Raw genomic sequence first — 26,031 nt, forward strand, 5'->3', positions numbered from 1 at the left:
TTGGAGAAGATAGAGGATGAAAAACTGGGCTGCAACCGACAGAAAAACTGACAGATAAGGGTTTAGTTTGCACTGCCGCTCTCAGAGGACGACTCCTGTGCTGCTCTTTTATATCTGATGTTAAAGTGAACGGAGGAGGAAATAATCAGGATACTCGTGTCATGTTTCAAACAGGAAAGCCCCATTAGGATTAACAATATTTCTTTCTTTTTTTATATAGCATATGCATGGATATCCAATCCCTCTCTGGAAATTACTGGAACCACACATGGTTCTTAGAATTCAGAATTGCACGTCCCCCTCAGACCACTGGAAAAAAAGTGCTGGTTCTCCTTATGTGGTGGAAAATCTTAGGAGACAACAAAGGTTTCTAGAAAGACAGCCCTGTGTATCACAGTATCACAAAACAGATACAATATTCAGGATGCACAAAAACAGGTCCTTGGTTCGAACAGCGAGTCCCCAGTAATCCTAAAACTGGTGCTATTATACCTAATGTTCTTGCGTCAGGTCTCTTGCTTTCCTGTTATTGTTCCAAATGGTGCAGTGGGATTTCCTAAATCAGAGCTGCTCTGATCTTAATCAAGCAGAAGTTTCCTGTAAAGAGACTGTGACTGTTGATCAGATTTCTGTGTGTTTATCAAAACATGTTTGATGCATATTTAAACTGATATATGTCTGATATTTTAATACATCTTCAAATCAATACACAACAGGAGCTGCGATAATCAAATTTTTTCATTTTTAACGCTGGATTAAATTATGCTGAAAGGCTTTACTTATAGTGACGAACCCATCGGGAATGTTTGTGTCTTTTAGGTCATTGTTTTGGTTTTCCAGACTTGCAACTTCATCATTTTCAATTAATCTAGTTATATTTTATATAGATAACTTCACACTCTGCTCCATCCTGGTAACTACACTGTAAGAAATGTTTTTAAAAGCTGTAAGAAGTCTGGCAGCAAAAGTTGCAAGGTGCAAGTTGCAACACATACCTTCAAAACTTTTCCACACAATTTCTTTAAAAATCCATAGACTTTACTTTACAGTCTAAATGTTGTAGAATAGAAAACAAAAATGTATTAAAAAAAACATTGCTAGAATGTGACAGAAGTATAAATCTGCACACTCCAAAAAATGAAAAATTCTTAAACTCTTGCACTCTAGACACCAAGTTATTCTTTCAGGTGCAACCCCATCAGTGTGAAAGATGAAAATATATATATATTAAAGCATAATTCAAAGCCTAATGATGTACCATAGCATTGTACCACCAATATTTTGAGAAAAACGTTTAATTTTTTTTTAATTTACCCATGGCAAATCTACTAGAAAAAAAGTTGCAAATTTAAGAGAAAAAAATGGAGAAAAAAAGAAACAATTTTCTCACAGATTCACCACTTTAAATCTCATAAATCTGTACATTTTTTCTTGTAGATTTGCCACTTTAATCTCGTAAACTTTTTTCGCAAAATATTACCCCTCTCCCCGGGCCAGTATGTTTTTTTTTTTTACACATTCTGGCAGTATGTAATATCCTCCAATATTCTCTAGGGTTGAAATTTGGAATTTGCAAGTATTTCAATGAGTGCCCTACTGAGGGTTAAACCAATGAAAAAGATCAACTAACCAGCACATAAATATTTGAAAGTCCCTTTAATAAATATATATAGAATCATCGTTTTTTAGCCTTTGGGTGGCTACAGGTTCAAGTGAATTTAAACACACTGTTTGAACATAAATCTGAGTCCATTATGTCATTTAATATTCCTTGGAGGACTTGAAGGTCCCTGTAAGTGAGTGCTGCGTGAGGGCCGTGACCTGAGGGATAATGGCCCAGCAAAGGACAAACACAGTCGATACAGCTCCCTCAGAGACCAGCACTTGACCCTGACTGCCCAGTGGTTCTCTCCAACCTCGTTTGTCTGAACATCCCTGTTTCCCAGGCGTATATTTGCTGAATTAACCTCTCCTGAACTGAATCATGGAGTATATTTGCAGAGCCAGCAACCTTAGGGCAGCAGAACAAGAGCCGGCTGCAGAGCTCGTGGAGAAAACTCAATTTATGAGGAGTCTTATTATTGGGAAACTCACAGAGAGATGAATATTTGGTCTTATTTTTGTAGCAAAAAAACATATTTTGTGAAGTTTTTTAATTGCAAAGCAGGTTTGGCAATTAACCTGTCTCAGATTTGACAAATGAGATTCTGCACCTCAAACTTCAAGCAGCACACAGTGATTATTCACTTTTTTTGTGATGTCTTGGATTTATTTAACCTCTGGTGATTTGTTCATTCAATTGTCCAAAGAATTAGATGTGGTGGGAAGTGTGTTTTTTTAGCAAGTGGTGAAAAGCTGGAAACCTGAAGATTAATTTGTGTGTAATTATGTTTACAACATTAATTTAAAGCTTTCTGAAGTCCGTTTTTATGCATTTTTCTCACATAAGATGTTGCAGCAATTTCTGGGTTGATGCCATTTTTACACACATTTGGTGCTGAATTTAGCCACTTTTTTCATGTCAAGAATGGATAAAAATGGTCAGAAATCCCTCCAGAATACCATATTGGTATTGGTTTCAAAAATGTTACCCTTATTATCCTTACCCTAAACCCTTATTTACATAAAAGCTATAGATCCCCTGAATGCTCATGGTTTCTAGTTGTTGTTGAAGTTTCATGAGGTCACATCAGCTTATTTTATACACTGAACTCAAGTTTAAAAATAAATTATCTTGCCGCATTGAAATGGCTTCTACAGGGACCAACATCATCACGTGTTATACAATTGGTCTCATTGAATTCACAAGAGTTGCAGCTTTCCAGACCCCGTGGACAGAAATGTTGTAAAAAATAACACATTTTAATGCATGTTGTTTGCCTTAAGGTCATGAATGTCTTGCAGCTTTCCAAAGGAGTCCATACCAAAGTACCAACACATTTGCTTATAGATGCATGATTAGTGATGTTTGGATTAAACATTCCATGCATGATATTTAGAAAAGCATAAAGCACCACCTGAGCATTGACTAAATTACAAAAAATCTTACTGAATAGCTCTGGACCACACTGAACTTGTGCAGAACATTAAAAAGAAGACAACATGTAAATCTTGTTGGATACATTTCCAATTTTATTTTGTTAGTCCTAACCTTTGCATAAGTACCTTAATAAACACTCTCAAGGGATGTTGTTTTCACTATTTCATGCGTTTTCTTCTGTATCAAATGATGTTTACTTCTGCGCTTCAGTGCAGATCACATTGAAAATGAAAGGCTTCTTTTGTTGTTGATTTTTTTATTGTTTTGCTGCCAACTGAGCCTTTTTGTGTTTTATACCTTTTGAGCGTTTCATTCTGTGAGTTTTGTGAAGTTTGGTGTATTATGTGATGCAACAATACAGCAAGTCATATTACATTTGTTTGTTCTTTGTGCTGAAGCATAAACAGGAAAGTATACAGTGGATCAATGAGAGAAGAAAGACGACACAGCCACAGTAGCTTTTTAATCAACATGACAGAAGAGCTGGAATCCTTAAGCACACAAAGCTCCATCCAATTTCTGTTCAGTTTAAAGGAGCAATAAGAGTTTTACAAGCTCACAACAAGGAATAATAAGACTTTATCTGCAGTTTGATAGAGTTGTTAATCACTTACAATCATGCAGCAAATTCTTCTAAAGAGAGCAGTTTTTAAAACTCACTTCTTGGCCCCCACTCATGATTGAGTTTGCAGTTGGAAAACTGTTCTCCAAACCTAAACACAGCATTTAAAAAATGCACTTACAAATGTGCTTAAAAGCTTCATTCTCAAGTTGTTGTTGACAGTAATCCAGTTTAAGAGACTGTTGCATTGGGTTAACATGGCTGTAGATGTAATCAAGAGCTTTAATTTGAAGCAATATGTGTTACAGTGATAATATAGAATATTAATACTTTAATCATACATTTAGTGAGGTTAATCCAGGGTGCCAGGTGCTTCAGATCTGCTATTTACATCACTCACTCTCTAGTTGTTGTGTTTTGCATTTAATTGGCAAAAATGAATAATTATGAATAACAATGTGGATGTGTGTTGGTTAATCTATTTGTAATTGTTTTATGTGGGTTTATGTGTTCTTGTGAATTGTTTGTATGTGAATTGTGCATGTTTGCATTTTTCTGCTGGTGATGTGTCGAGTATTATGCTTGCAGCTGCTATTTTGTGTGTGTCTATTCTTGCATTCAACACGTTGTGGGGACATTAGTCCCTAAGGTGCATTATGGGGCCAGTTAGACCAACTGTTTTTAAGTTCACGTTCAGTTGTAACACTCATTAGCTTATTCAATCGGCTGCTATATTAAAGTGTATTGTTTGTGGCACCCTCTAGTGGCCGTAGTAATTATGAACAATGCCGTGGTTGAAGTAAACCAGGAAAAGTTGCTCTTATTGTAATCAGGAGGGGAGTTACAGTCCAGTTACACCAGTTTTTTTTCCATTTTTGCTGGTGATCTGTCGAGTATTATGCTTGCAGCTGCTATTTTGTGTGTGTCTATTCTTGTATTCAACACGTTGTGGGGACATTAGTCCCTAAGCTGCATTATGGGGCCTGACCTCCCATCTGGAGACAAGAAGGTGGGCCCAGTTAGACCAACTGTTTTTAAGTTCAAGTTCAGTTGTTACATTCGTTGGCTTATTCAATTGGCTGCTATATTAACGTGTATTATTTGTGGCACCCTCTAGTGGCCGTAGTAATTATGAACAATGCCATGGTTGAAGTAAACCAGGAAAAGTTGCTCTTATTGTAATCGGGAGGGGAGTTACAGTCCAGTTACACCAGTTTTCTGAAAGCTTGAACGTGATGACTTTGTGGCTGATGCAGCTGATTCAGTTGTTTTCACTTTATTTAATAAAAACAGAGCAATGTTTAAATATCAAACCTTCATGTAGGTACCACTGAGTGATGAGTCAGTCAGACGAGGTGACTGATGAGGCAGCATGATAACAAATTACATTGATCAATGATCACACAGAATTAGCAGAGATCAGACTTTCTCTGAGACGTATATTAAAATGGAGCCACTTATCTTTTCATTACATCACATTATTAAAGCTGCAGTGTAGGCAGGATTTTTAATTTGGTGTTAAATGAGCAAATTTAACAATCATAACACAATGTTATGCATATATACAGTACCAGTCAAAAGTTTGGACACACCGTCTCATTCAATGTTTTTTTCTTTATTTTTATTAAAACTTCTACTTTGTAGATTATCATCAAAGACATCAAAACTATGATTGAAAACATATGGAAATGTGGTAAACAAAAAAGTGTGAAACAACACAGGTTTATTATTATGTTACTTTGATGATCTCAAACACATTAAAAAGCAAGAAATTACACAAATTAACTCTTGACAAGGAGCACCTGTTACCTGAAAACCATCCAGGTGAACAGCTCAAGAAGCTTACTGAGGGAATAACAGAAGCGTGCAAAGAATCTAAAATATAAAGCATTTTCTGGTTTCTTTAACACTTTTTCTACAATGTTAACAATAATCAAAAATAAAGAAAAACCACTAAATTGGAAGGTGTGTCCAAACTTTTGACAGGTACTGTGTATTAATTATGGTATTTGTCAAAATTGCTTTAATTGAAGCTCTGCTTTTTAAACTGACCTTTTCTTTTTTTTGTTTGTTTTTCAATTTGATAGGTATTTATAATAGCTATTAGATAAGTCAGACCCTGGCTGAGGCTGACCATAATCAGTGTGTATCAGCAGCTACTGAATCAAACCAAACTTTTCACCAAACTTCATTTGTATGGTTCAGTTGACACCATTATTTGTCCTGTTTTCAGAACTATTCCATTTCTGCAGCTAGTTTGAGTTTATAAGCTATTTTGCTCTGAGTCCAATTTTGTACTTCAGTTGTTTACTACAATTTACAGCTGTTTTGCACTCAGAGCAGACTGGCAGAGGCAGAAATCACTTAAAAGTAGTAATGAATCCACTGCTGGCAGCAGTGGCACGGATGAATGCACGCTCATCGACGCTTCGCTGTCCATAGAATGGCTGCCAGTCGTTCAGTAATTATTACAAGTGAGGACCGTTTGCTGCATTTTCACTCTTTCTGTTGGAAGCATCTCTGGGCTGCAACACCTAGTCCATTTCCCCTGTGAAATTCCAGCACTGCAATTGAGTGCAGTAACTTTTTAGCATTCAGGAGAAACAACAAGGTCGAATATTAGTTTAGTTGGTGCTTAAGGAGCCTTGACTCCGCTCATCATTGGGAAACAGAACAGAAGCCGCGACAGTCTGAGCGAAATAAATAATGACACAGCTGAAGAGAAGCAGACAGAAAGTACAGACAGCAAAAGACTCAACATAATAATTATTCAAAGAACAAGATTTACAAAATGAATGCAACTTTATACTCGATACTGAAGGTTATGAGGTTAAAAAAGCCAAGATTAGTACAGTGAATCAGCAAAATACACAGGGTGGTGGTGATGTGAATCACTCAAAACTACAGTGCTATATTGTTTTATTTCTAATTAATATACGTTTTAACAAACATACAGACAAATAAAAGCAAAAAAAAAAAAACCAACATGAATAAAAGACTTTAATAAACTTTAGGGGGAAAAAATCGGATGTCTCCTGAAGTTTCATAACTTTACAGTCCAGTAAACTTTATCTCTCCACGTCCTTGCTGCTAATGAATTTAAAAGGCTACTGCAGAAAATTAATGTTGCATTTCAATTAAATTGGAGGACTTGCGAAAGAAAAGAAGAGGGAAAATACTGTCAAAATCAAGGCAGCGAAGGCCAAAATATGCAGACTTGGAATATCACACATTGATTTAACCTCTGGACCCCTGCTCTTTTTACATTTCACTCACTGTGGCCTTGTTTTTTACTGCAATATATATAAAATAGATATAAAATCTATAAGTCCTGCAGCTCTATGGAATCAGCACAATCATGCTCAACTCAAAAATGTATTTTGTGCAGAATAACAGTGAAAATGAAAATCCTTCAGAAATCATAAAAAGGAAACAATTTGACTTGAATTTTCAGATTTTTTTTTAATTGCACGAGGATGGAATTTACGTAGAAAACACTATGACACTTGTCGACAAGTGTCATAAATATTGGGGGAAAAAAGGTCTCCACATTTTGTTTTACATATTGAAGTATTGTCATGTTTCCAGCCTCTCCTGTCCTCTCCTCTCTGCTCTGTGCAAACAGATTTTCAAACGGTTTATTCTTAGTGACATTTTAAGTGAGACATGTAGAATAAAGTGATTTTGACGTAAATATCACAATTTTAACAGAAACTTTTGTAACCTTTGATCTGTTGAATAATGCCTGTTTTTTACAGTCTTTCTACGATAAACAATGTCTTTTTTGGTGATTTTTTTAGGTTAAAGAATGCATCCAACATTCATTTTTATCATGTTTTTGAGAATAAGACGATATGAACAGTGATCCAGCCGATTGGTAGAATAGAACAGCTTTAACAATTGCTATTCTCATCACTGAGTGTTTGGTCTTTGAATGAAAAGGTCCTTTGGTGCTCAGATAGTGATGAGTTTTACCTTTGCAGCAGCAGCAGTGATTTGTTTGTAATGAACAGAAAAGGAGCTGCTTTACAATGAGCCGCTGTGGCTGAACAGACAGAAAAAAAGAATGTATCAAATTAAATATTCTTTAAAGCAGCTGTTAGTTGGATTGGGGTGATTGATGTCACATTATTGACATTTGGTGGGGTAAAATACGAATATTTTCAGTTCCTTTAACTGCAAAAGTAATTATTCATCAGGTCATTTCAGAGTGTTGTTTTTGGATGTAATGCGCATTGAATAACTGATTTCTCTGAGTAGTGAGAGCTCTCTGAGCTTGTGTACCTCAGATTATTGATTGTAACAGAAAGGTCAAAGATGAACACGAAGGGACTAAATCTTATTATGACTCACCTCAATTTCTTTGAGGCTGAATGGATCACAGGAAACATCAATATTACACCTCTGAGTATTTGTTGGCGTTAACCTTGTTTTTTTAAGTTAACATTTGGGTGAGGCTCCCAATAAACATTTTATAGAATCTGTGCTGCTTGTAATGTGTCAGTACAGTTCACTTTAAGTTCAATTTACAGGTTATATAAGTGCAATGTTTTTGTCTCAACAGTTGATAAAAAAACCTTTAGTCTGTCTGAACTCCATGGTTACTGAAAACCAAAATATCCAAGGATTCAGCTCCGGTCTGCTAAGTGTGTGTGTGTATGTGTGTGTGTGTGTGTGTGTGTGTGTGTGCATGGATAATTATATTTTTGTTGTTTTGTGTTTAAAGAGCGGCAGAAAGCATTTACTTCAGTTAATGCGAAACATGTTAGAGGGGTGAATTGGAGGACAAATGAGCGCAGAAGAGCAACTTATCATTCTGTTCCATAATGAACTGCTGGATCTGGATGAAATGATTTATGCAGCAGAGAGTGTGTGAGAGAAGAGCAGCTGAAACACAGTAAAAAACGGGGGAACAAAAAGTGCATAAATGATACAGTTACTGTGGTTTGTCCAGGGTGCCAGGTGCTTCAGATCTGCTATTTACATCACTCGCTCTCTAGTCCTTGTGTTAATGTATTTAAGTGGCCAAAATGCATAACTATGAATAACAATGTGGACGTGTGTTGGTTCATCTGTTTGTAATTGTTTTATGTGGGTTTATGTGTTCTTGTGAATTGTTTGTATGTGTCTCTGTGCCTGTTTGCATTTTTGCTGGTGATGGGTCGAGTATTATGCTTGCAGCTGCTGTTTTGTGTGTGTCTATTCTTGTATTCAACACGTTGTGGGGACATTAGTCCCTAAGGTGCATTATGGGGCGCGACCTCCCATCTGGAGACAAAAAGATGGGTCCAGTTAAATCAACTGTTTTTAAGTTCAAGTTCAGTTGTTACACCTGTTAGCTCATTCAATCGGCTGCTATATTAAAGTGTATTGTTTGTGGCACCCTCTAGTGGCCGTAGTAATTATGAACAATGCCATGGTTGAAGTAAACCAGGAAAAGTTGCTCTTATTGTAATCGGGAGGGGAGTTACAGTCCAGTTACACCAGTTTTTTGCATTTTTCCATTTTCGCTGGTGATGTGTCGAGTATTTTGCTTGAAGCTGCTATTTTGTGTGTGTCTGTTTTTGTATTCAACACGTTGTGGGGACATTAGTCCCTAAGGTACATTATAGGGACCAAGCCCCCATCTGGGGTCAAGAAGGTGGCTCCAGTTACAGCATCTGTTTGTAAGCTCAAATGTAGCTGACTGATTCAGCTGATTCTGTTGTTACACTCGTTAGATCATTCGATCGGCTGCTATATTGATGTGTATTGTTTGTGGCGCCCTCTAGTGGCCGTAGTAATTATGAACAATGCCATGGTGGAAGAGACGTTAATAGAAATCAGGAAAGCTCTTACGGTGGTCGGGAAGGGAGGTGGATGGGTCAAAGAAACCCAGGACTTTTCCCTGTAGATGTTCGTGTCCTGTGTGAAGCCAAAAATAAACAATCTCATAATAATAATAATAATAATAATCAATGTAATGATGTAACTTACGTTTGTTACATTGTCCTCGTAATGACTTCACTTTTTGCATTAACATCTTTTATAACACCTAACCATGAATTCTTTTGCACTTACCTTAGACAAGTGGGTTTTTTTTTTGCCTAAACCTAACAAAACAGAAAATTAAATGTAATGACACAGCAGCCAGCTGCTCAGTGGGCTGATAACAGCCTACTGGACCTGCTAGATGGTGGAGCAGGCGCCTACTTGCCCATTCTTATAATATAACGCCTGATGAATGCACATTCATTAGTGAGATAACGTGACTTATGATGCAAGTGTTTGGACCGCTTGAAATTAAAGCATACTGCACCACACAAACTGGTTCATTAGTAGAGATCAGTTGCTATTTTTATTTATAATCTTTACACCGACTAACTGCCAGTACAGGTGTAAAAGTTTTAAATGCAATAATTAATCAGCGAATATTCTCTATATTCTTGTTTTTCATTTTGTCCACAGTCTGAAAATACCCATATAATGCAGTATATCTGGAAGAGTCTGAAAAGAATTATAAAGACATTTACACACAAATTAAGTAATGCATTTTGCTAATAGTTGGGGTGACATGGTCAAGAATCCTACAAGCTTTCCTTTTTATTTGTGTTTGTTTTGAGAATAAGGTTTGAATAAATAAAGAGTGATGGGCAGGTTATAGGGAATGTATTTTGTCTATAAGAGTCCTCACAAGTACATGTGTTTGTGAAGACATGTCTGTTAACACAGTCACATTGTGTGGACTCACTTCTTATCAAAAAGCTGGCCCCCTCAAGGTTAACAATTTTAGTTTGAGGTTTAAGGCCTGCTTGTAGAGAGAAGATTATAATATTTTCAAGACTGAGGTCAGGGTTGGGCAAAGGCATGTAGTGATTATAGTTAAAGCTTAGGTAAGTCTATAAACACCTCACAAGCAACAAAACCGGTGCATGTGTGTGTTTAAAGAGGCTTTGCAGGTTTTTTTTCCACAAATCCCAGCAGCCATGTCTGGCACCATCAGGGACATCCACAGGAGAATTGGCTTTATGCAAATACTATCTAAATATATGATACCACAGCAAGAAAATGATGAAATAATTTAAAAAAAGACAGATTTGCTGTGTTGTGGCTGCACATCCATCCAGTAACATCCCCAGTCGGAGCTAACAGATTTGTTTACACATATAGGTCACAGTGACACTATAAACTGCCTCTTTAGTCTCAGTCTCTGTTCCAAAATACCATGCTGCAGCACAGAAACACTCACAGCTCAGTTAACACGAACAAACAACTCATTATAAAACACAACCAGCGCAACATAAAACACACACTAACATTTTACCACAAACCATAACTGTGCAGGAAAAACATGCACCTGTAGAGGAAGGAGGGAAGAGAATATGACTGGAAACTTGAGCTAACAGAAGGCAAGGCAAGTTTATTTGTATAGCACAATTCAACACAAGGTAATTCAAAGTGCTTTACATAAACATTAAAAACAGCAAGACACAATTGAAAACAGTAAAAACAGTCAATTAAAACAGGGAAATAGAAATAAAAATATAAGTTCCACAGGTGAGGAGCATAATAACTAAAAGCTGCCTCAGAATACAGCCAACAGAAGACTCAAACAGTGATAATAATCTACAGTAAAGTTAGTAAAGTTGTCCCTTGGGAGTTATTGTAGGTCAGGGTACAGAAATCACAAATTAAAACAATAAGAACAAACACAGAAAAACAGGGACATGACAACAACAACTCCAGTTTAGTTAGCTCCTTACCGATGGCAATTTTTTTTTTTTAGTTTTTACGGAGGCTGGAGCTGATTTATGTGTTTGTTTTAAAGGCATAATCTGTAAAAGAAAATGTCCTGAAACATCACTTGCACCAAAAACATGTCAGCTAACAAATGAGAATGCTTTGAGAAAGTTGTGTTTGCACAACAAGAAAACATGTATTGCAATGCAAAGAGAGAAAACACAAATGTGCATTGTCCAAACTCCCCGTAGTCTACTGATTCTAAAATCACCAAAACTGTGCATGTTCCATTCATTTGTTGTGCTTATTACATTATACTCATGCTGAGCCCCTTATTACATCCCCTGAAATTGCATCAGTCAAAGAGTGTTTGAAAAAAGTATTTTTAGTTTTTTATTTGAGCTCCAGTGTCGCCAAGTTGTTAAAACACAAAGCTGATCAGAAATGTCAAAGATGAAATTACTCAAATACTCCAGAGACGTGTATTTAAAAAAGTAATCAGCAGTCTGTTCTGAGCTTGAGAGCTGAAGACCTGAGCATCTGTGTTTGTGTGTTTATTGTCATCCAGGTGGGCTGGTGGGAGAACGGCCACCTGCGCCTCCGTTACCATCCCTGGTCTCGTTACGGCTCCTTCCTGAAGCCTCTGGACGACTCCCAGCACCTCCGGGTGGTCACCCTGGAGGAGAGGCCCTTTGTCATCGTGGAGCCGGCCGACCCGGGCACCAGCTCCTGCATCCGGGACTCTGTTCCCTGTCGGATGCCCGTCAACACAAGGTAACACAACACAGCAGCCAGATCTGCTCGTCAGACTTGGAGTAAAACACAACAATTCTATATTTTACTGCATTTTATCCCTGATGTAAAGCACTTTGTGACTGTATCTATGGAAAGTGGTCTATAAATAAATTTTACTTACTTACTTTGTCTGGGTACAAAATGTTAATAGCATAAAATAATGACAAAAAAGTTATCTGTCAAATTATATGTGGAAGCAATAATGACTTTTGATTAATATCTCAATTTTTCTGCAAAACCAGGATGAAAAAGCTTGCATCAAAGTGCATTAAAATTACTCTCACGCACCTTCCAAATATCTATTGTTAAAGAAAAAAAAGGTAATTATTAGCAGCTGAAAATATTTCTTCAGACTTGTACATTAGCATAACTGTTTTGGTGCCATGAATCAATGCTTCCTCTGAAATATTTGGGCTTTTAATGACAGCCAAACTGCCAATTATTGAAATGAAAGCAAACTGTTTATTCAGTGGTGTGCAATCCATTTTGTGATTGTTTAATTTGACTCTTTCAAAGAGGATGAGATGTATAATATTGTTCAGCGTTACAGAAGCAGACATTAGATTTTAAAAAAACAAACCAACAGCAATATTGCAATTAAAGTAATTGTGAATGGAGTAGAAACATATTGTTGTAACAATAGTATTGTTGAGAGAAACACAATAACATTTTCTCTCTGAAAATGGACTGAAACAGGTTGTTTTTACAGAAGTTGGTTCAGTATATATATCAAGAGATGCCTAACCTTGACATCAACTTGTGGTTTCTCCTCGAAATCCTTATCAGCCTTTAAACCTCAGTGGAAAGTAGTAGAAAGAAGTTTCTAAAAGTGGTAAGATAGTGACCATGCTGAAACCAGAAGGGTCCAGACTCTGATCCCTTGTGGAATTGAAATGTCTGGCCAAGCGACCGTGAACAAGACAGTAAATCTTTACCATCTCCAGGTGCCGGTGTGCACAGAGGAACAGGCTTAAAGAAAGACTTTTACTTCTGGGATCGAGAGATTAAAAACATCACAAAATAATCTAATTATCCCAGGGAGGAAATTAAGCTTCCTCACAGCAGCTATAGATACATTAAAAGTCATATGGTGCCACCTGAAAGCATGCAATTAGGGACAAGGCGTGATTTGGTTACAGATGTTCATTAAAACCATAATATCAACTTGAAACCACACAGCAAAGTAAGGTTAATTGTCTTTTAATCGATCAAGATAATTAGAATAGTGGAAAAAGAGATCCCAGCTGCACAACTTCCAAAGTACTGAGAACAGGTGGCGTGATTAAGTCAACCTCATTCGAACGTTATCAGGCGATTGAATTGGCGTCATTAGCAAGTTAGTTGCGGCCCTCGTGACGATATTTTGTGGCCTTCACCTTGATATGAAAGTTTAATGTGAGTTTTATATGACTGTCACTTTACCGTGTTGTGTGTGGAAGGTCCCTTTAATTACTTTTTTGGTAATGTTTGTTTCTTTTTAAGTAATTTAGGTTTTTTTTCTGTCATTTTGTGTCTTTTTGGGTCATTTTTTGGGTGATTTTGTGTCTTTCTTGGCAATTCTGTGTATTTTTTGGTCATTTTGTTTCTTTTTTAGTAATTTTGTGTATTTTTTCTGTCACTTTGTGTCTTTTTTTTAGTGATTTTGTGTCTTTTTTGGTCTTTTTGTTTCTTTTTTTAAGTAATTTAGTTTTTTTCTGTCATTTTGTGTCTTTTTCCGTCATTTTGTGTCTTTTTCCGTCATTTTGTGTCTTTTCTTGGTAATTCTGTGTCTGTTTTGGTAATTCTGTGTCTTTTTTGGTCTTTTTGTTTCTTTTTTTAAGTAATTTAGTCATTTTGTGTCTTTTTCCGTCATTTTGTGTCTTTTCTTAGTAATTTTGTGTCTTTTTTTGGTCATTTTGATACTGCCTCCAGCGGCCCCAAGGTAATTTCAGTTTGAGACCCCTGCTTTAAACTAAACATAATGGCTTCGTCTTCATTGAGCGGCCATTACACGGGCTGATAACGACCTTCTAAACCTGCAAGCAGGCGCCTACTTGCTCCTTCAGGGATTCTTCTCATATGATAACCGCTGATAACAGCTATTCAATCATCTGATAACATTCAAAACTGGTGTTCAGTCCAGTTTACAGTGTGCCACACTGTAATCATACAACTGTACTGCACTGAAAGATATGATTCAGTACTGATTTCTGATAACTGAGGAGAACCTGTACTTTCTTCAATCATGCATCAAATATAACAAAGTATTTATTGTATAATCACTCTGTTATAACCAGTGTTTTGTCCATCTTGTCCATGCATAAGGTTCATTTGAGGCTAAATAAAGTCAGGGGAAGAAAGAGATGACAGAGAGAGTGTGTGTGTGTGTGTGTGTGTGTGTGTGTGTGTGTGTGTGTGCGCTCTGGGCTCCTGGTCTATCCCAGATAAGCTTCTTCCTGCCAGCACATGACCTGGCCAATGGGAAGATAACAAGTTCATCCTCCATCATTTTATTGGCTGAGAGAAAAGTTTGCTCTCTTGTTAATCAACCTGCTTTGACCGAGGCTTTTTCCTTCCTCAAAAGATTTTTTTCCCACTCTTGCTTGTCTTCTTTTCCCCCCTCATACATATATATTTTATTTCTTATTTTTATGTACTATTTTATGTACTGTGTAATTGCTCTCCTTTTCCCTGTCACAGCTTATTTCCTCTGATGTTGCTGCAGTGGAGTAGCCAAGATGTTTTATGCTTTTATTTCCTCCTGTCGTTTTCACCAAGGTCACAATTTGTTTATTCGATGCTAAAAATGAACATGCATATAAATTACCAGTGCACAACCAAGCACTTAAAGTTAACTGCCTTTTACTCAAAATATTTCCCACTTTTGATGAGGACCACTTCACACATGTGACGTGTCTTAATCACAAACAGTCACTTACTGCATAAAAGGGAACTAGCTGGGATAATGGGCTTGTTTATGTGCTACTTAAAAAATAAAAACTGAATAATGTGGGTCCAAACTTCCAGGCATCTTTTGCAGATATGCAGAAAATGCACTAATTAACAGGATATTTCACTATTAGCAATTTATTATCTTTTTATAATGTAAAATGTCTTGCTTGTAGTAACAAACCCACTGAGAAATATCACAAATGTTTGTTATTTTCAACAAAACAGAGTTCAGCTTATTGTTTTCAGTTTAAAAAAACCTTTCTATAATCAAACAGTAGACAGTCAAAGTTTACAACTAGTTGCTGGTTATATTGGATCATTTAGCTGCTGGAGAGACAGACATTGCCCTCAAGATAGTGTGGAGCCCAAACCAGAGCTAAAAGTCTTTCATTTTTACTGTATGCTAACATGATAGCATTAACAGTAGCCTGGGTATACCCATACTGCCTTGCACGCTCGATTTCATTTCAAACTGCGAAAGGGTCTGGTGTCCATGGCCGTTTCTTAGCCCTGTTTTAGGGATCCAATCACAGAACGGGGAGGGACGGCAAGACGATGACGCCTACTACTGGACAGATGGAAGCTTGTAGTTTCGTAGTTTTCTTACAGATCCAACATGGCTGCAGCAGACGTGAAGCTCTCTTTGGATCTAGCTGTAGACAGTGTTCTAGATAGTTTAGAGCCAAAGTTTATTTTAAAAGAAGAACAACATTTGACTTTAAACTCCTGTTTCACCACCAAAAAGGATGTTTTAGCCTTGCTTCCGACAGGATTTGGCCAAAGCCTAATCTACCAACTAGCCCTGCTACCGCTCGCTGCTGTAACCATGGTGATCTGGCTACGACACACAGAAGTACTTGTCCTACCCTCATAAGTGTGACACGGGTTGTACTTTGTTGTTTGTTTGTTGTAAACAAAACAAAAAAAGGTAAGGTAACAGAGTCTTGAGGTTGCCGTATCAGCCGTAAGTATGTTGGGGACAATCAAATGGGAACTTGGTATAGACAGTAGATGGAGGGCACAGCAGCCACTTGATTGATCCTGATCTAAATGCACTTGGAATGCATGTATGTGACCAACTCATGATGCTTTCAAGGTGAAGTGTTCACATGAAGTCTCACAGGAAAGAGACATTCATTTTCGAATTTTCAATAGCACCCAAGAGCACAACATGAAGTTTAATTATTTACTACAAATACAAGGCTTTTTCCTCTGGAGCTCTCTGACCTGTCGAGCGGCGCCTCTTCAAAATGAACCGCCCAAACTGTCGGTATCAATCCACTCACACTCTCTTGACAATAATTCATACCTTCCTCACGGCCCATTCTTCCTCCCTGTGTGTGCTGGGTACTCATTTTTCATTCTTTCTTTTCAAAGCAGTCAAGTAGCCCTTCCAGGTCAAGGTGTTCTTGATAAAAACATCTTTAAACGTCATGAAAAAAGCATCTTCACCATCTTTTTCTTTTCTCACGTCGTCTCTTCAGCTTGGTGGTGGACGGCACCGGACCCATGAAACACTGCTGCAAAGGGTTCTGCATCGACGTCCTCAAGCGACTGGCGAAGATTGTGGGTTTCACCTATGACCTTTACCTGGTGACCAATGGGAGGCACGGGAAGAACATCGACGGGGAGTGGAACGGCATGGTCGGAGAGGTGAGGGGCTTCATGTTGGTTTTAATGTTTGGAAAAACTAGTAATTCAAATATTTGTTTTGACCAACCTGGTCTCACAGGAATCCGTGAAATAGCCACAGAATCACTCAGTGATTTCAGTATCAATGAGATCGCACCACACATCTGGTAGATTACAAAATAAAACAGCGGACCAATCTGATGGTAAGTTGTCACTTTGTTAACATTAGTGTCTCCCGCTGCAACAGAATAATATGTTGATCAGCAAATAAACCTCAGACACAAGGCATGTAATGGGCGAAGATTTGATCCGTTAAATGCACAGAGGATCAGGGAGATTTCAAAATAAAACACAGCGGATCATCTTCGCAACAAAGTGATTAAGTACATTCACTGAGTGAAAATTTAGAAAATAAAACATATATTTCTCGCTAGAAATGTGATCAAAATCCATTTTTATGCAGAAACTAAGTCAAAATATTGATTTTTTTCACTAAAAATTAGAGAACTGTCCGCCATGTTTTTTGTTCTGACCGCCGGGACCTTGAAAGTCACGTGACTTGGAACAAACCAACAGGAAAAAATATCCATGGAATAGCCACGGGATATGACTGTCATTAACTTGCATTGTAGCGAAATCCAACATTTTCACACTTACGGGTCGAAGGGTTGATGCCCAGAAAAGCAAAATGTAAAGAAAAGAGACAATGCGGGCTCTAACTTTTAATCTATACTTTTTTTTAAAAACGGAAAATCCTGCATAGTATACCTTTAATAAATTCAGAGTATAATATAATCCTAAAATACGTTGCTGCTAATACAATTTGGTGAGGTACACATTAAGTAATTGTAATTGAAATGAATAGAATTCATGACAAAGATTCCAGATAAATATACATTATACATACATACCAGAAATGAGTGTTGGGCCACATATGTTCAATGGGTTTCAGTTTCAATAAAGAAATACTCAACATTCAAATTTACACATTTGCTTTGCTTACGAGTTTGAGTGAAATGATCAATATTGCTCTTTGCATTAAAGGTATAATATGCAAGGTATTCCTATGAAACAATGTATAGACTCATATAGAAATAATCTCTATAAAACATCACTTAGATGTGTGTTAGTTCTCTGTTCTTAAAATGTGGGCAAATGTTGGTATTTCCCTAAATGTTAAACTATTCCTCTAACACTAGAGAAAAAGCTAAATGTGCAAAAAAAAAAGCCCACTCATGAAACATGCATAAGCAATAATAACACTATAAAAGCAAACAAATAAACAACACAGTGACAGCCACATGGGTGGGAGATTAAATGCAAATGTACAAGAATATACGTTCAGTTGGGACTTGGAGGAGACTGCAGACTGTGTTTCCTCTGAGAGTTTATTCTAAAGTTTAGCAGCCCAGATCACAAACACACTGTGACCCTTTTGTGTGTTCTGTGTGTGTGTGTGTGTGTGTGTGTCCCAGTGAGATATTGTTGCTGTGCTTTTAATTCTCCATTTTCCCTGTACAGTTAGCATCGTCCTTTTTTCTTTTTCTGTTTTTTTTTCTCCTTTACCTCTTTTGTTGTGTTTACAAAAAGGGGGTTTGATTCGAGGGCTCCCGTGAAATTCTTTTTATCCTGCCTCAAATCCTTTAAAACGCGACCCAGCAAGAGAGGATTGGACCCAAATCGAAGAAGAAGAGAGGAAATATGGAAGGAGGCTGTCAGGAAGATTAGTGCTGGAGAAACAGAGAGAGAGAGGGAGAGAGAGAAAGAAAGGAGGACAGCACAGACTGTTTGTCCATGACTGTGTGTGTGTGTTGGCAGATATTCTGCTGTTTCCATGATGCCAATCCCCCTCTGGTGGCTGGATTAATGAAGTTGGTTTAACATGGAGTTGGACAGGGGGTGCACATTATCACAAGGTGTGTGTGTGTGTGTGTGTGTGTGTGTGTGTGTGTGTGTGTGTGTGTGTGTGTTCTTGTTCTTCCTACATAGAGAGGACCAGAACACGTTTTTAACCAACACAGTGAGGACATTTTTGCAAAGTGAGGACATTTCGGCCGGCCCTCACTTCTTTAAAGGCTTTTTTGAGATTTCATACTTTGTTTTAAGGATTCAGGTTACAATCAGGTTTATGTAAAGGTAACCATGTGTTAGGGTTAGGGAACAAGGTAATTATAGTTAACGAAAACGAAACGAAATAACGAAAACTATAATTCAATAGGATAATTGACTGAAACTGTGTAGTGTGGTTACAAAATTAACTAAAACTAACTATAGTTATAGTGAAAATGTCCTTCATTTTCATACATACTCTTTTAATCTCCCACCCAACAAATACTCCATTACAAAAAAACTAAAATTAACACTAAAACTAATGAAAACTAAACAAAAACTAGCAAACTCACTCCAAAAACTAAGTAAAACTAACTGAATTTGAAAACAAAACACAACCCAATCAAAACTTAGACTAATGAAAAATCCAAAACTATTATAACCTTGCTAGGGAATTCACTATTCCAATGAGGGTCCTCACAAAGATAGAAGTACAAGAACCTGTGTGTGTGTGTGTGTGTGTGTGTGTGTGTCTGTTTTAGACCTTTAGAGTGAGGACATATATGAAAAGTGAGGATATTTTTTACAGTGCTCACTTTTAGGGTTAAAGGTTAATTTATAGGGTTGACTTTAGATTTAAAATAACAAAACTCCCATCTGACATCAACAGTTTAACATCTCGTCATCACCCGCCGGGAAAGACAGTTAAAGGTGAACAACAATTTTACACATCAAAGACTGTTTACAGGTCTTAGGGAATACTGCTGCATGTGGAAGAGAAAAAGAGAAGAGGTGTGTGTGTGTGTGTGTGTGTGTGTGTGTGTGTGTGTAAATTTGGATTTATACATGTTTTTTCATGGTGCCGAGGGATTTATGTTTACATTACATTACACAGATATGTCATGCACAGGGTAGATAATACAATACATTTTTATAGGGCAATTTAGGGGATTTTTTCCCCCTTGAATTTGTTGTATTTGACAAATACCTTTTATTTGGAAGCAACATACATCATACAGCCATATTTTGCCTAATTTTACCCCAAACCAATAGTCTTTGGATAATTTATCCAATCTGTGACGTATTATTGGCTGTTGAAAGTTCGTCTTGTCTAGGTTTTGGGAAGCCGTGTAATCATTAACCTCCTAAGGCTGTGTAGTGGACTCTTTTTAAATACTACATGAAGATCATGTCATTACATAAAACAAGAAGAATTAACACATCCATTAGTACCAACCGTGTCATGCTTCAAAGTGAGGCTAAATTTTACAGAGGGTGTTTCTCAAGGTTTTGCCCTCTTAATTAGGTATTTTGGAGCGATTTTGACAATTTTTGACCATTCTCGAGTGGTAAAAAATGGTAAAAACCTGGAACCAAATCTGTGTAACAAATGGTATCAACCCAAAAATGGCTTTACTTATGAGACAAAACTAATTATATGTAACCTAACATAATGTTTTCAACCATATATATATATATATATATATATATATATATATATGTATAATGTCTGAATGCTTTGGTGCTTTTGGGGACTCCAGAGGGTTGACAAATAAGTATATTCCAGCTTTGTGTCACACAAGTTATATGAAACCATGTGTCTGTGTGCAGATTTGAATGATTTTGTGTGTATTTGCATGACTGTGTGTGTGTGTGTGTGTGTGTGTCCAGCTGCCTCCTGCCCAGCTTCTGTCAGTGACTCATTAAGTTGCCTAATTATGGCAGCAGACAAACATGTGTGCCGAGGAGCAGATGAGTCTGTGTGAAAACTGTTGTCTCACTGTCTGGTCCATGCTGCTTCCTGCACAAACAAGTGATATTTTTTCTGAATAAACACAAAAAAATGCATAATTTTCTGTTTCTCCAGGTCTAAGTTGCATTGATCTCTGTTCTGTAGATATGGGGTAATTTAGCATGCATCTAAATAGCAGTACGTTTTGTAGCAATTATAGACTGACTTCAACATTTTTAAACTTATAAAGGTTTAAGAACCTTAACCTTAATGCATTTTTGCAGGAATTGCATACAGTTTGTGAACACAACATTCAAATTTGGCTCAAGGAAAATAAAAGCAAACCCTAGATTCACTCTGGTTTCATAACAAGTTTTGTCCATTTGTTGTTTTGCCTTGCTATATATTTTTTCAATATTGTTTCCAACATTTTCATGCTTTTGTGTCGAACTTTTGTGATGCCCAGAAAAGCCCCAAACGCAAAAATCAGAGTATAATATAGTCCTAAAATACTTTGCTGCTAATACAATTTGATGAGGTACAGTGTTAAGTAATCGAAATAAATAGAATTCATGAATAAAGATTCCAGATAAATAGACATTTTTGTCCAGAAATGAGTGTTGGGCCACATATGTTCAGAGTAATATTCAATGGGTTTCAGTTTCATTAAAGAAAAGAGAAAAAGAAAAAGCTAAATGTAAAAAAAATGCAGGTAACACTTTACAATAACCAACTAAATAATGTTTATAGATGGTATATAAACCAATTATTAACATTAACAAAGTGCTATACATATTTAATCTTAAAAAAATGTCAACCAATTTCTTAAAGTTATATGAATCATTTGAATCATCAAAAAAATATTAATATACTTAATATGGTGTTAAAAATGTTTAAATGATTGCAACTAAAACTATTAATAAAATATTAATTATAATTTAATTGTTTGTTAATGGTAAAGTAACTATAAACTTACATTAATATACCATATATTTGCCATTTATAAATGATGTAGTTATTAAACATTAATAAATTATGTATTTACAATTCTAAATGGCCTATACACTGCAGAAAAAGAAAAGGTGGGTGAACTCAAAATTCCAAGGCAACAAACTTAAGTTAACTAAAATTTTAAGTTGGACAATTAAACTGAATATTTTAAGTTTTGTTTTTGAGTTTGCTCAACTCTGAATTCAGATTTTTGCCAACTCAACTGTAAGTTGTACTAATTTATAATTTTATATTGTAATAACTTTTAAGCCTTACTTTTGCAATGTGCTGAAGTGGCACGATTGTAACGCCGCTATGAAATGTCAGCTAATGTCGCGACCACAATTTTGTGTTAGCATTGATACGCTAATGGCTACTCTTGTAGCTGTAACAAGCAGCGCCGCTAGCATCAGTTAGCCGCTAGCATCAGTTAGCCGCTAGCTTTCGCTAATGACCGAATTTCACAACAAAGAAATAAGAGTTATCAGAACTATTGTCCCTTGTTTTGAACCCCAACTTAAAGATATAAGTAACAACAACCCACCAACTTGTTTTTGAGCAGACAACTGGCTTCCTTTGTTGTGCTAACTTACATTATTGCCCTAAATGTCAATAATTTATAGTTCCAAGTTTTACCAACTTAAATCACTGTTTTAGGCCAAAAAATACAAGTTGGCTTTTTTGCAGTGTATGCGGTTTATAAATGATGATTAAACATTAACAAACTATCTGTTTACCATTTATAAATGATGGTTATTGTAAAGTGGTACCAAAATGCATGATTTTCTGTTTCTTCTCTCTCTCATCTTCACTCTCACACCCACCTCCCCTCCTCCTCCTTTGCTCTTCACCTCCATTGCATTCTTTTCTATTAGCTAAACTCCTCTCACATCCGGACAAGGTTCAGTTTCACCAAGGCTAATGTGTCTGCCTTCCTCAGACGTCTTCTGTGTCCTTGTGACTCCACTGAAAGCTTACACACACGGACAATCATTTACGCTATTTTTCAAAATGTCATTCAGCCTTGCAGGTTTTGTCCTTCTTCTCTTCCGTACATGAATGCCTCCCAATCAGCCAGGAACTTCCTGCGTCCTTAACATTTTCTCTTCCTCCACTCTGAGTAATCCATGTGTATTATACTCGCAGCACTCACATACAACCTAGGTGAAGTAAATGGAATAATTATCAAGGATTGATTACTGTTGACTGGGAGAAAATCAATCGCATGTTTTAGAAAAAGGTGTGCAGAAATGTGCTTTAAAGTGTCTCCGAAGGCTGCAAAGACAAACTATTGATTTTACAAAGTAAACTTAAAAAAGTTCAACACTTTCTTTCTGCTTTCATCCAGAGAAGGTTGACTGGGAACACGTTTTCTTCTGCAGCTTTTTCCTCTCAGCCAGCCATTAATACACATTAATTCCATGATTGCATTATACTACAGTATTATAATTCATTTTGATATAAATAATGATGTAATATGCTTAAACTTTGTTTGATAAAGGTCGTCCATCACGGCGAACATTTAGTCGTGTTTAATTATATTATGTAATAATATAATGGCGTCGTTTGCATTAGAACGTATGAGCTGATTAGAAAAACTCTCCAGCTTGATGCACTCAGAGCTCCGAGATCAGGAACTTGCTGCCAAACAGCAACGTTTAAACGTAATAGATTACTTAATTGAGAATCCAATTTTTCAGAATGGACATGCATTAAAATACAACTTACATTTACGTTTTAGATTTCTATGGCTCAAGTTTGTGGACATTCTTTTATGTAACTTCAGTTTTTTGCATGACTTCCTCATACCTACTTCACTTCCGGCATTTATGTAGATTTATTTCCCTTGTAAACTGTCTTTTATAACGCCTAACCACACTGAAAAAAATTGGAGTGACATTTACTTAAAAAAGCTAGGCAAGTTTTTCCACACAGAAAAGTGTTTGAAATCTTTACTCAGGCGGTTTCTAAGTAATATTTATTTAATAGAACCACAAAATGAAAATACACAAGTAAATTGCAGATTCACTGATGTCCCTCAATTACATTTTACTTGGAAATATCAACTAATTAAGTAGTGAATATTACTTGGAACGAATGATTCAATTTACATACAAAACTGAGGACACATAATAACAAACAATCACCAAGTAATGCACTACATGAAAAACTGCTATTTTAAAGTAAAAGCACTGAATTCGTATTTCTTTGTAGAATTTATATAGATGATTAAAATAATAATTACAGGGCCAAAAAATCTTTTTTTTCAGTGCACAAAGTTTTTTTTTTCCCTAAACCTAGGTCAGTGGTTTTGTAGCCTAAATTCACAGAAACTGCAGGGTTTTTTTTACAACTGTGACCTGTATGTGTATGTATAATGACGTATGTGCTATTTTAAGAATGCTCATATGAGTCGTTATTGGTGTTAATGACAAACGCTCTATTCTGTTGTTTAGATTTGAGATCTTGTCAGATTTATGCATGCTTGATTGTTGTTTCCAACATTATTGCATAATTGCATCATTTTTCAGCAGCAAACTCTCAATATTCTGATTTCAGCATTAGAGAAGCATTTAAACACGCCAAACAAAGCCGAAATTATATTCTGTTTCATGAATTTATTTATGTGACCATGTGTTCACGTTAGCTATTTTCTTATTAGGAGGGATCAATATATTGTTTAGTTTTGTCCCGGGCAGACAGGTATTAGGGACTTACTGTAGCAGCATTTACATCATATTTAATATTGTATGTTTCATAACCACTAAAGCTGAGTCAGCAACTGACTGTTAGAATGAGATTTTAGTACATTTTCTGCTCTGCTCATTCTGCTCTCAGGTTTTCAGCCTGTGTCTTTCACCACAAATAGATATCGCCCTATTAGGAAAGTGCATATGTCCGGAAATTACATTCTTGCAGACTTTCTGTCTCAAGCTTAAATGTCATGCATATTCTTGTCTGACTTCATGAGAAACCTGATGTGAGAAACTAAGCAGTTGAGCCTTACTTTGTAAGATAATTTTGCCATGTAATCTTCATTCATTCTGGTGCATGAGGGATGAAACAGGAAAGCTCTGTCCATCACATTTAACTCTGTACCATTTAGTTCCGAACATAACAGTAAAATGCAATGAACAGCAACTCTCCATGTCCTCTATCGTCAAAGATCATCAAGATTTTGATTCACAACAGACACCTCCTCTGAGTCTGGAGCCTCAAACATGAACGGCTGAATCCCTCCGATGTTCCCTGATAGAGAAAATAGACCAGAAACGGACACTTCCTGTGGCTCAGTTGGTAGAATGGGTTGCCCCCCAACCGAAGGGTTGGTGGTTGATCCCCGACCATGGCAGCCTACATGTCGAAGTATCCTTGAGTAAGATACTGAACCCCAAATTGCTCCCGATGCTGCGTTCATCGGTGTGTGAATGAATTCCCAATGGTGGCAGGTGGCCCCGTTTAGGGTAGCCTCTGCCACCAGTATGAATGTGTATGTGAAGGAGTGAAAGAGCGCAGTCTGTAGTGTAAAGCGAATTGAGTGGTTGCAAAGCAACTACAAAAGCGCTATGTAAGTGCAGGTCCATTTACCATTTACCAATGCAGATTAACCCTTAATAGGGCACTCATTGAAATACCTGCAAATTCCATATTTCAACCCTAGAGAATATTACATACTGCCAGAATGTGTAAAAAAAAAACATACGGACCCGGGGGAGGGGGGTCATATTTTGAGAAAAAAGTTTTCGAGATTAAAGTGCCAAATCTACAACAAAAAAATGTGCAGATTTGTGAGATTTAATGTGGTGAATCTGGGAGAAAAATGTTGCTTTTCCCCCACTTTTTTCACGTAATTCTGCGACTTTTTTCGCACAGATTTGCCACTTTAATCTGGTAAACTTTTTTCTCGAAATATTACAGACAGAGAGACATGGGGACCCCCATATTGATATCCACTGAAGTTACCAAATATTGTTCTTCGCCCAATAAAGGGTTAAGAGCTGGAGCTGCCTTACACTGCTCTTTCCCTGGTTAACCTAGTGTGAGCAGCAGAGGACAGATCCAGAATGTCTCAATAAGGGAGAAAGAGTCGATGTGCTTCCAGCCACTTCGCAATTTTCTCTTTTCTTACCTTTTTATGTTGGAAAGCAATCTTATCTTAGAGTGTTTTTACATACTTTAAATCAAGCCTGAAGGAGGATTTGAAGAGCTGCTAATGCTATAATTCAACCTATAACAACCAGTGCAGCTGTACCGATGTCACCCACTCTTATTGCTCTTACTGTGGACATTTTTAGTGTCACTGTTCTTTCAAGGATATGGCTCAATAGCTATAGGTAGTTATGAACCTAGAACCTTAAATCCATCCACAAAGCTCTGATTGCTGGATTGATATTCCAAGTTGCAGTAATAGGGCAATACAAGTGTACAAATCTAAGATATGTGCTGCAACCAGGAGAACTTTAATTGTGAAACGTTTTGTTGGTTGTAATCAAGAAGAATTCCTTGTTGGCCAGAAAGTGTTTGTTGCAAAATTAACTTTTACCCTTTATCAGGCGAAGAACCATATTTGGTAACTTCAGT

General features: G+C 36.8%; 1 protein-coding gene across 1 annotated transcript in view; it reads left to right on the plus strand.

Annotated features, from left to right (window-relative positions):
* grin2da (glutamate receptor, ionotropic, N-methyl D-aspartate 2D, a) overlaps nt 1–26,031 on the plus strand; it is a 220,577-nt gene that overhangs the window by 107,584 nt on the left and 86,962 nt on the right. Inside the window, exons 7-8 of the mRNA XM_059349211.1 lie at nt 11,890–12,095; nt 16,532–16,700. Coding sequence (XP_059205194.1) covers nt 11,890–12,095; nt 16,532–16,700 — 375 coding nt within the window. The remainder of the gene's footprint in view (nt 1–11,889; nt 12,096–16,531; nt 16,701–26,031) is intronic.

This window comes from Centropristis striata, chromosome 14 (assembly GCF_030273125.1).
Source record: "Centropristis striata isolate RG_2023a ecotype Rhode Island chromosome 14, C.striata_1.0, whole genome shotgun sequence".
Lineage (NCBI taxonomy): Eukaryota > Metazoa > Chordata > Actinopteri > Perciformes > Serranidae > Centropristis > Centropristis striata.